A 12,295-nucleotide genomic window follows, 5' to 3' on the forward strand; every position below is an offset into this window, starting at 1 on the left:
TCATTTCATTCTTCCTATATGTCTCTCATTCGAATTCTACAAGAGAGGAGAACTGATAGAATTAGCCAGTTATTATCAGCATGGAGCAGGCCTGTTACAGCTCACGGTCTTGTTAGTGAAAAGTCCAATTTCATAGGACAGTGGACAACCTATAGCAAGTTGCCTTTGGGTCCTGTACCAATTTCTGATCCTGTGGACTGTGGCCAGAAAAGTCACTGGATTAAAAAGTATGACAGCTTCTGCCTTAGCAGACATTCTGAGTACCATGCCCAGTATACTGAATGAATAATGGGAAGGGTAATTCAGAGTTTAAGACATTGGTAAGTATTCAGAGTTACTATCTTAGTTGGAAAACCTATGTAAATGTTATTTGTAAAATTTAAGGATATATGTAAAAGCAGAACTGATAAACATTAAGCTTTTTGTTCAACTCTAGAGTATTTATCCTGAATATTTAAGTCTACTATGAATCATTCCACCTGATTTTTTAATTTTCTTTTTTAAGCATTACTTCCATAACATAGTGGTGGCAGTTTGATAGTTGCATGGAGTTTTTTCCAAGGGATATCATCCTATTAATCATATGTTTGATAATAATTGGCCAAGGGACTCTAGAATCTTTAAGTCCCATCTTAGTCCAGCCACCCTCCTCCATGTAGTCTCCAACAGAGGGAAATAGGCTGATTTACCAAAAACTGGTTTGATGAATATTTTGTCAAATGTCATTTCACTAGATTTAGTAATTATGATTTTAACAGCTTATTAACTATAAGATTTACCAGAAATATTAACTAGTTAATAAAATTGATTTTTAACATAAGAAATTAGCACATAAATCATAAAGTTGCTAAAATGTCCCTATATGAAGAAAACTCCTCAATAAAATGCCAATTTTCCATCTAAACTTCTATTAACTTACATATAATGGCATTGTTTCAGCTATTTCTGATTTCTTTCGGGTGCTTTTGAATGTCATTTTTAAATTTTTCAGTCTTTTTCTTTTTCTTTCTTTTTTTTTTTTTTAAGTAATCGCTACAGAACTCAAACCCACGACCCTGACACCAAGAGTCACATGCTCTCCTGAATGAGCCAGCCAGATGCCCCTACATCTTTCAGTTATTTAAACATTTTTAGGATTCATTTGCAGATCTTCAAGGGGCACATTATATTAGCCTTTGTTTTGTATTTCTAGCAATTAAAATATAAATTTAAATTTAAAAACAACAAAAAGAAATCAGAATTAGTTGAAAAGTTTTTATATTTGATACATATATATTTTATATTTGATTTCTAACAATAAGTAATGAAAATGTCGACTTTTCTTTTTCCAGAGAGAGTAAGCACAAAAGCATAAAACCATTTAAAACAACAGAGAGAGGGAAGGATACCCAGCTATGATTAGATCTTTAAATTTTATATACCATAACCACAAAAAAAGAAATTGTGATAAAAGGATCAAAAAGTAACGGTTGCAAGTCTTAATAATACTAAAGCATGAATACTGAAAGGGCTGACAGAACAGAAAATTGTATAAAGAAACATTTAGGGGTGCCTGACTGGCTCAGTTAGTAGAGCTTGCAACTCTTGATTTTGGAGTTGTAAATTCAATCCCTGTGTTGAGTGTAGAGATTACTTAAAAATAAAATCTTTAAAAAGAAAAAAAAAACATTTAATGATGAAATACATTTTTAAGTAAATTTTGTAGTTAATAGTCATAAAAGAGCATTCTTGTTAATAAAGTTGCCAAAAAACAGGGCACCTGGGTGGCGCAGTCCATTGAGCATCCGACTTCAGCTCAGGTCATGATCTCTCAGTTTGTGGGTTTGAGCCCCATGTCAGGCTCTGTGCTGACAGCTCAGAGCCTGGCGCCTGATTCAGATTCTGTGTCTCCCTCTCTCTGCCCCTCCCCCACTCTCTCACTCTCAAAAATAAACTTTAAAAAATGTTACTTATCATTCTTCTAAAAAAGGTGTCAAAGGGGCACCTTGGTGGCTCATTTGGTTAGATATCCAACTTCGGCCCAGGTCATAATCTCACTGTGTGTGGGTTTGAGCCCCACATCAGGCTCTCTGCCGTTAGCGAAGAGCCTACTTAGATCCTCTGTCTCACTTTCTCTCAGCCCCTCCCCAACTTGCTCTCTTTCTCTCTCTCAAAAATAAAATAAACATTTAAAAAAAGTTGTCAAAAACTATTTTTGGGTGCACCTGGTTGGTTCAGTCGATTAAGCGGCCGACTTTGGCTCAGGTCATGATCTCATGGTTCATGGGTTTGAACCCAACATCAGGCTCTGCACTGACAGTTCAGAACCTGGAGCCTGCTTCAGATTTTGTGTCTCCCTCTCTCTCTCTCTCCCTCCCCTGCTTGTACACTCTCTTTCTCAAAAATAAATGAATAAACATTAAAAAAAAAAAAACAAAAAACACTTCTATTAATTGGTAAGATTGATTATTCAGCAAATTCACTTTTGGGAAGTGAGCCATTTGATGAGTTGTTGGTTGTTTTTTTTTTTTTTTTTTTCCGGCAAAGTGACCAGGAATCCCAAGGGAGATAAATGTACAGAAGTCAGTGTAAGTCAGAAAGAACTAGGATAGAACTTGTTTTTTAACTGGGTCTTTTACTCAGTATTCATATGCAGAGCTTTGTGGTGTTACATGCACCATATGACTTAAAATCCCAAGGGTCCTTTCCATACCCCAAATCTCAGGGGACTTTGTCAACTTTGAGTTGATCACATTGTACAGGAAGCAGGAAAATGAGTACTAAGTTCACCAGGAGAAGAAAAGCTATATAGCTAGGATTTCTTCTAAGTGACCAGGAGTATGAACCTTACTTACCAATTTTGGAACATGGGTGATTGTTAACAAAAACTCTAGAGAGAGAGAGTGGGCAAGACTAAGCTGGGAGAGAAAACAAAATTTAGGCCAGTTCACTGTTTTGTCTGCATGGATATTTCACTCAATCTAGTCCGAACTACATTTCAGTCAAGGTCTTAGAATTTGACCATTCGGATTAGCCACTCCTCCTGGTGGTGTAGGAAAGGAGAGAGTTTGAGCATTGGAGGAGAAACTGGAGGATGTTTTTGGTGTTGTTCCACAGTTCTCCTCCTTCCTTACCCCGTACTATACTATGTAAAGACCTGAGGAAAGTGGAATGTAGTCCGTGAGAGCTGTGGACACCATTCTGTTTCTAAGCATTCCTTTAACTTTTTATTGTTTCAATACAAAACTGATTTTTATTTATACCTGTGTATTCCTCTACCTGAATAGTGTGACTTATTTGAATACCACTAGAGGAGAGCTACTGTGGTCCTCCTCCACTACCACCCCCCACCTTTACTGTACTTAGATCCCTTTTATATTTCTTACTTTGTTACAGAGGCAAGAAAGGTTTGCTGATCGGTCACTATTGGAAATGGAAAAAAGGGTAAGTGTCCATTTTATTGAGTAAGTAATCTTTTTCCCCTTTTATTGTTTTATATAAGCAATAGTGGAGGATTTTTTTCTTTTAGTTTTGGCTTTATGGTTGATAGTTTTAATTAGTGTAGATTAATGTTAATTTAATTAGGAATGTTTTCTGGTTTAGCTTCTTTATACAGTTCTATGGGATCTCTGTAGGTGTGAAATAACCCTGCCTCTGTAGGTGTTAAGACTTAATTTACCATGTTATTCCTTTAATGGATTAAAAAAAATCTTTGCCTTCATTCTGAAATGTACACATTGTGGTAATGAATCTGATGTTTTTGATATGCCATTTATCTCCTTTGGTTTTCTGTGGTGATATACTTAAAACATTTTGATCATGTATACATTTAGTTTAATTGTTTGCAAAATTTAAAGTTTATAAAGATTCTAAGAACATCAAATTTTAAAATTCTTTTTAAATTAATGATGCTTTACTTAATTTTGAATTTAAATATTTAACTTAAATAGGATATTTTAAACAAAAAAATGATTATTAGAAAAGCCTTTTTGCTCTTTTTTGTCTCTCTGTAATTTTTTAGCTGGCTGTGATAATAGTCACGTGTATTTCTTCATTTATTGTTATTGCTCAAGGGTCTTACAGTGGCCATAGGAATAACTCTACAAGTTTAGTTTGAGCAGTTCAGAATGTATAAATGATCAAAAGTTAAAGGAAAATGCCCAAAAAGTGTCTGTCTGTTCACGTGAGCTGTGGTTAGAGAAGTTATATCCTGGGTAGCTGTGATCTCTAAGTCAAAGAATAAATAATCAGGAGCAGTTGATAAAACATTTTCTTCCATTCCATTATAAAAATAGCCAATTTACCTTTTTGACCAAAAACAAAAAAGAGAGAGAGAGAGAAATGATGTCTGTCCTTTTTTATTCTTGGCTTGCACATACATGATACATATATTCATACTCTGGCATTCTCATCTGACTCCTTTGCCTGCCTGTCAAATGCAGATAAATTACTGAGTAGCTAATCTGCTTCCATTTTAACAGACATTAGTAATCATAGTATTAATAATAACTGCTAGCATTTATTCAGTGTACCAGGCAGGCACTGGGCTAAGCACTTTACATACATTTTCTCGTAACCATACTTTTTAATGTTAATAAGTTTGCCAAACAGAAGAAATTGCCTGCATCTTTATAATTGCTATTTTGGTGATAAGACAGATATAGACAAGTGTTCTTGTCTTCTTTACCAGAAAATAGTTAAAATCTTGAAGGTACCTAATAAAATTAAGGATGATGGGGCAGAAGGAAATAGGCTATTTATGATACTTCACCAAGTTACGAGGATCAAATATGACACTATATATCCTAGTGTTTTGGGACATGCAGTGGTTTTTATGAATTAGTCATGGCTGTATTACTAACTAGCAGAAAGTCCTATTCATAGGAAATAACATTTTTGTCTATGTAATAGTGTTTAAACAAGTTAAAAATAGAATAACATGGTACTTAAAAGACTATGAGTAGGATCCTATTTTTTTTTTTTTACATCATATAACCTAAAACATTAACATTTACAGTAAATGTACTGCTTTACTAAATATCAACATTAATTATTAATCTGGGAAAGAATGTCTTGGGAATTCATAGTGATTAAACTAAATTTAAATGGTTTGTATCTGAAAGGTGACCGGCAAGAGTCAGTATCTTCTGGGCGGTATGACCTAACCAAAGTTTTACAGCACATTAATTACTGCTGCTTGCTTTTTGCATAACACCCTAGAATGCTTATTATTTAAGGCAGAATAAAACAGTACACTGCAGTAACGTATTGTATGTTGCCTTTGCCTGTCACTCTTTGAAAGGAGGAACATGAAAATACATGCTGCAGCTGCTGCTTCATTAGAGTCACGGCATCAGTGCTGCACACAGTATCAAGCTCAGTACAAAACTGTAAAGCCAACTGGATAAATAATGGCTAGTAAACCTTGCAGGTGGAGGAGATGAACTTCTCTTAGATCCTTTTGAAAGTTTACACATATTTTAGGCATGTTTGCTTCTTGCGTTTCTGCTTCTGTCACTGTAGAATAATTGCATCTATGTGTGGGGTTTTTTTTCCTCTCTACATAATCCTCAGTCTTGAGTATTGGTTTATTCTATGCCTAAGTTTAAATGAACTGAAAAAACAGTTTGAACATGTTATGTAGCATCTTACCTTAAAGTCAAAGCTTTAAAGAAAGAGCTTATAGAAATTAATAAAAATAATAATCTTCATATTTATTTCTTGAAAGAAATTTGGAAAGCTCTTTGCACATCACTGGCATCACATCTTTTTCCACACTGCTCCTGATTTGATTTTTGACTCTAAAGTGTCACTATTTCACAACTTAGAGAATTAAGAATATAATAATTATGTGATAAATATTGGTACCTTAAATTGATCTAGGAACGAAGAGCTCTAGAAAGAAGAATATCTGAAATGGAAGAAGAGCTCAAAGTAAGTAAACCATGCTACTACTTATGAGAGACCGTGCTGTTTACGAACTTAAATTTTACAGAACTAATAACATACTGTGTTCACATTAATTGTTCTCAACACTGATTGTGTAATTTGTGAATTATCCATATGCCGTGCTTCTCTTTATTCCTAAATCTAGGTTTTAGGTGAGCTAGGAGAACATTTATAATTCAAATCTTTTTGTTAATCAATTTTTATGGCTGTTTTGATAGTCAGGTGTAGAAGAAATTAGACAATAATGACTGTAAGATTTGGGATTTAGTATTTATTCTTCACATTTCACATACTCTGTTTCTTGGAGAGTAAATGGTGGAGTGGGGATCGATACAAAAGTGTTTTCCTTTGAAAATAAAGGACTTTACGGTAGTGGGCCAGCAGAGCTGTATTTTATGGAACTCTGAATTACCTGTAGAAGTAACAATTTGTTTTGAATGTTGGAAGGAACACTTCTTGCAGAGGGAACAAAAATAGCACAGTTAATTGATTACCTTTTATCATATTGTCTTGCATAAAATATCTTTATCACATTATGAATTAGTGAACTGATACTTATGAAAATGTGCCTATAGAATTAGACTGTCAAGATTTAATTATTGTATTGCTGAATTTGGTTCTTTGTTAGAATATTATTACTGAATGACTTTGGAGACAAATTTTTTGGATTTTGTTTGTTTATGTATTTTGTTTGATATGGAATTTTAGGACTACACTATTTACCTTTGTGAATCTCATGGAATATCCTTTTAAGACTCTTAATTTTTTTCCTCTTATATTCATTTATCTGTGATTCTTTGTATTTTTATTGTCCTCTTTTACATTTTCTTATTTTTTTATTTTCTATTTCTTTATGTTCTAATTCCTGCAGAACCTGCACCAAATAAAGCAAATTCAGACTCTGAGAGAGTTAAATGAACGACTGCTGACTGAGAATAGGGCCTTGACAAGAGTGGTAGCCAAGCGCTCAGGGTTCTGTAGGCAACTGCAGTCTGTGAACCTATAACTTGTAGTTTCACCATTTCTTCTTGGTAGAGCCAGGCAGGTGTTTTTGTATTAGTAAGCGTGTCTTGAGCTCACTTTTACAAATTAATGCCATTGTGTCTGTAGCTTATCATATAACTGTTAATTATGCATGGCTTCTCAGAATGTTAGAAAGTGTCACTAATTGTATATTCTGACTGATAACCTACAGTGAATTTAGAGAACAGTTTAGGGATTTAAAGACTTGTCTGCACTTTTGCAAAAGCTTGTGCACATTTTTGGCTCTACAGATAATTTATGGATTAAAACTATGACCATTTAAAATTCTTGACTAGAAAGAAAAAGGAACGTAAACAGTGTAACATGTATTTTACATACAATTAATATGTTGAAGGTGATGATTAAACATGTTTTATCTGTTTTTCAAAATAATGTCATTTTCACTCAGAGCCACTTCAGGTAATATTCACTTAGTCCTTTACAGTGGTATCCTGATACATAAACTTCACATTACTGTATTTTATAACCATATATTCTGAAAACAAGAATTGATTCATTCCACATAAATTTAAACTCTTCATAAAGATTTTGCTTAAGGTAATTTTGCCAAGTAGAAGTTTTACTTTTGTCTAATTTTACAATCTAGTACATTTTGAAAGCTGAGGAAAGGTAGTAGAAAACTATTTCCAGTGTCTTGCAAAGTATGTTAGTGTCCAAAGTATAAACTGTTCTACTTCCTAGCAAATCTGGCAGAGCACATGGAATTTAAGTCATTCTTAGTAGAAAATCCAGTTTACTGTAACATTTCCACCCCCCTCCTTCAGTTTGTCTATAGAACAGAAAATAGATTTCCTTTGAGGACCTGAGCGTGTGTTTTTCTCTTTGTTCCAAATACTGGTTGTTTTTTCAGTGCTTAGATATTTTCATAAATATATTTTGGCTTATAAGTTATTTTATACTATTCCAATAATAGGAATAATTGTTATCGTTTAATGAGCACCTATCTTGGATCAGACACTGTAGTACATGCGTAAGCTTAGTACTACAGTTGAATCCTTTAAGGAATTCTAATAATTTAGAACAAGTCTAACTCCCTCAAAACTTCCCTAAATAGGCTGGTTTTCTTGTGGAATAATATTTAAGGTCCGATGTAAATAAAGTAAAAGGCTTTGGTTTAGGTGCTGATAGAAGTCTTAGAGGAACTCCCTTTGAGAGCCTATCCTAACAAAAACAGGCTTCATTTTCTTGGCTGCTCTAATACAGTGTGCTTGTGAGTCATAATATCAAGTGATTTAGTACATTCCAAATGATAACTTTGGGAAAATAAACTTCTCATTCCATCATTTATTAAACTAATTAGCGTCACAAATCAAGTTTTTTCTTTCTTCTACGTTTTAGCCACTAGAAATTTATATAACTGACAAAGCTTGTTCATGTGTCTTGTGGTGAAAATATAAAAACACTAAGGGTAACATTTTTATCTTCCTATTGAAGTAAAACCTTTTCTTTTATTTTTACCCTCATAGATGTTACCAGACCTAAAAGCAGACAACCAGAGGCTAAAGGATGAAAATGGGGCCTTGATCAGAGTTATAAGCAAACTTTCCAAATAAAAAAAAGGAAAAAAAAAAAAAGCAGCAAGTAATGGAATTGCACATATGAGCAACCCAGTGGACCATAATTGACAGTCACTGGAAGCCTGGGAAGAATCCAGGGAGACTGTCATTTTCGGATATCCTGCCAAATGCCCTCTTATCTAGGAATTTTGTTTTGTTTAATTTTCTGGGTTTTTGTTTTTTTTTTTTTTCTTTCTTGTATCAAGACCATTGTTTCATGTTAATGCAGCTGCTGAGAAGATTTTTTTTTTTAATGACTGAGAAAACTTGTTTACAGCTCCAGCATTTAAGGAAAGTGTTCAAGGCCAGATATGCCTCAGAGATATTTAACCAGTAAGCCTTAGTTGTACATAAATACTTTTGTGTCAACAAAAACTTTCAGCTCTCACAGAAGACAGTTATTCAACATTTTTTGATGTGCCACAGTTTCCAGTTTTTCGATATTTTTTTGCTTTACATCTAAGTTTGGGTTTGTATTTTTTCCTTCTAACTCTTCATGTGGCAGACTCATCTATGTTTTCACAGCTTTCTCATTTACAGAAAAGAACACCTGTTCTCCTGATATCATTGTCATGTATTAGGCTAATGCTCTGTTGTCTTCCGCCTGGAACTGAATTGCTTGGTGGAACATTTGCTTTCACTGTTTGTGCAATATGCATTTATTTCTTATATGAATGCTTTAAAGTCAATTGAGATTAGATTCTTTTAAGTCCTATTTTCTGCCTTTGTTGGTCACTTTTTTGTTTTTGTTTGTTTTTTATTATTGTAGTATATAATCTTCACATTCATTTTAGCAGGTACTGAGTGATGCTGTATATATAAATAAGTGTATTGTTTTGATTTTTAGACCACCACATGGCATGCTTGACTATTTTCTTAATTCAAATGTCTGTTAATGCAAAGTAGGCTACTCCATAATAGTGTTAAAAACAAAATTTGCTAACAATGTGATATAAAGACTTAAAAAGTAACACATTATGTGGGGCCCTATCTTTACAAAAGTTTTCTACTGTAAAGTGCTTTTACTTTTATTTTCAGTTTTCATTTGATAGTATTCAACCACAACTAAAGTTGCATAAGATAATTGCTTCACATTTCACATACCTATATTTATCTGAGTGCTGTCTAAAACTGTTGTGCTAGCCAAAGTAATGCTATGAAATCATTTGCAGACTTAACCGTGAGTTAATGTTAAATGCACTGTTATTGCCATGTGAAGAGGCATTGACTTTGATACCACCATCATGTTCAGACCATTTTATACATTTCAGTGGCCTTTTTAAAAAAAAAAAAAAAAAAAAAAAGCAAAACCAAGTACATAGTGAAGATGGCTTTTATTTGGACAAATAGCTTTTATATTTTCATCAAACCATGCAAAAAAATACCACATCTTTCTGGCACATAACTGTCTCCTTAACCACTGAACAGTTCAGCCATTTGAATAAATTGTACATTGTAAAGCTTATAGTAGCTAATTGTATTATTGATTGTATTGTATACTATATTAAATGTGAATTTGTACCCCTTCATTTTAAAAGGTCATTGTGTTCTACTGCCTATTTTAGATTACTTTGGGGCTGGGAAAGGGTGTTTTGGTAAGCAGGATTTTAAGTCCTCTCTCTCTTGATTGGTTTTATGAAGATATAAGGTTATGCTCTTACTACCAAGCTCAGGATTCTTGATTTTTAAAGGTACAAGGATAGTTATGGGAATTTTATTTTTGGTTATATTTGAACTGTATGAATGGTGGGTCTGAATATAGAGAATTTCCATGGTCTTATGTGGACGTAAAATATACAGATAATTGATCAGTTTGAGTGACTGCAACATGTTCTGGTTGCACAACAGTTAGGCATGCTAAGGATTATATTTGTGAAGTTTGGATGCCTGTGAAGAATGATTAAATACATGTTTCTAATATTTTAGTGTTTTGTATTTAGGTTATTTATTCTTTGTATCTAAAACTGAACAGCTACTGTGCTATATTGATTTTATTGGTAGTATTGAGCAGACCTTGTTTCTGCATGAAACTAGTTGCAAAACCCACTATTTTGGAAATAAAAATGTATTTTGACATATACAAATAAAATGAATAAAACTATTTTAAATGTGTGACCTTTTACTGAAGACACTTAAATTTTGTTCTGAGATATTTAAATTCTGCATGGGTATTTTTTCACTAATTGCTTTACTTGGATTCCAATTTGAATAATTTTCAAAATTGTAATATTGTGATAATTTGCACAACATTGTACATGCACATCTGTAAATGCAATCTTAATTGCCATATTTATGCAATCTGTGTACCAATTTCGACAAATGTTTATATATTTTACATAAAGCTGTCTGTATGCAGAATCTGAGAACTAGTTTTTTTATGATAATAACTGGGTAAAAAATAATAGCGAGTTTCAAGATAGTAGCTTTGTAGCATGAGATTTCATTCACATAGACATTTTGTGGTTTCTAAATTAAACCTGTGCTTTTTCTTAGCTGCAGACATAGGCTTGGGAATACATATAAAGATAATACTCCATTGAAATGTAAAATAACACATCATTCCTCAACCTGGGTTTGTCCCAAGTTCAGCCCCTCATCTACTTGCACATCTATAACTACATAAAAGAGACACTTTTAATTTGGGGAACTTAGGTAAAGGACTTGTGGCAAGCCTTTGTTTACATTAATATAAGAATTGAATTCTATTTTTTCTATTTTCAGTACTTGTTTTCCCTAAGCATGCTCACAGAACTAAGAACATTACTGTTGTTTGTCCTGCATAAAAGAATTTCACGTGCACATACTTCAAAGCCAAATGAAAAGCAGCTATAGAACTGTGTCAGAGAGGTCTCATACAAAAAGTAGGTATTTACCAATCCACTCGACTACTTTACTCTTTTGCTTAGAAGTTTGTTATCACTTAGTCTTTCCTGGCCAATCTGAACAGTCATGACTCTCCATGTCATAAGTTGTCATAAGAAGAAAATCATCCAGAGCCCAGTTCTCTTCAGACCAGGACCATGTGTTTCCCTTAGGACACAATAGTCCTGTAGTTTGCCTTCCACTTCATCATTAGAAGCAGAATACAGCAGACTCCACTAACAACTATGAACTACCCATTGGTGAAAACCTTTGGCCACAAACATGAAGTCTGACTGATGAGCAGTCTTTTCTGTGATGTCCACGTGTTATACTGTATACGTGTAATCTCTGTGCATGAGTGCGTGTACACAAGCTGCTGTCCAAAAAGGATGGAGTATAGAATAAAATTGTTTTTCCTATTGTGTATAGCTCTAGATACCTAAATACATTGCTTGACTCATTTTGGAAAGGTTCTCTGGAGTTAAATGCTTTGGAAATGACAGATTGGTCTTTCTCTGAGGTAAGTGATGGAGAGTGTCTTATTTCTGTTCTTTGCCTACAAAATGACCAGATTACACAGCAATAAATTTAGGGCTCCTGGGTGGCTCAGTTAAGCATCTGACTTCGGCTCAGGTCATGATCTCACAGTTGGTGAGTTCGAGCCCCGCTCATCTCTCTTTTGTTCCTTGTTCGCTTGCACCCTCTCTCTCTCTCTCAAAAAAATAAAAAATGAAAATAAATAAAAATAGAAACATCGAGGAGTCAGGAGTTTAAGATATTATAATAAGGTAACATAATTTGCTTATTACCATAACTTGAAATTTTATTACAAGATGTTTTTGTTTATTTTTGGTTTTTTTTTAAGAGACTGAGGAGGAACAGAGAGAGGGAGAGAGAATCCCAAA

The 12,295-nt window shown here is 33.7% G+C and overlaps 1 protein-coding gene across 7 annotated transcripts in view; it reads left to right on the forward strand.

Moving 5' to 3' along the window:
- PPP1R12A (protein phosphatase 1 regulatory subunit 12A) overlaps nucleotides 1–10,629 on the forward strand; it is a 160,660-nt gene extending 150,031 nt beyond the window's left edge. For 3 of the 7 annotated variants that reach the window (XM_019455200.2, XM_019455196.2, XM_019455202.2), the window contains 4 exons: nucleotides 3,376–3,423; nucleotides 5,863–5,913; nucleotides 6,800–6,969; nucleotides 8,439–8,543. In XM_019455200.2, the coding sequence (XP_019310745.1) occupies nucleotides 3,376–3,423; nucleotides 5,863–5,913; nucleotides 6,800–6,934 (234 nt within the window). In that variant the 3' untranslated portion in view covers nucleotides 6,935–6,969; nucleotides 8,439–8,543. Of the gene's footprint in view, nucleotides 1–3,375; nucleotides 3,424–5,102; nucleotides 5,134–5,862; nucleotides 5,914–6,799; nucleotides 6,970–8,438 lie in introns of those variants that run through there. The other 4 variants (XM_019455197.2, XM_019455203.2, XM_019455198.2 and 1 more) reach the window with 3 other exon arrangements.
- Nucleotides 10,630–12,295: the final 1,666 nt, after the last annotated feature.

This window comes from Panthera pardus, unplaced genomic scaffold (assembly GCF_024362965.1).
Source record: "Panthera pardus isolate Hobbes unplaced genomic scaffold, ASM2436296v1 HiC_scaffold_6, whole genome shotgun sequence".
NCBI lineage: Eukaryota > Metazoa > Chordata > Mammalia > Carnivora > Felidae > Panthera > Panthera pardus.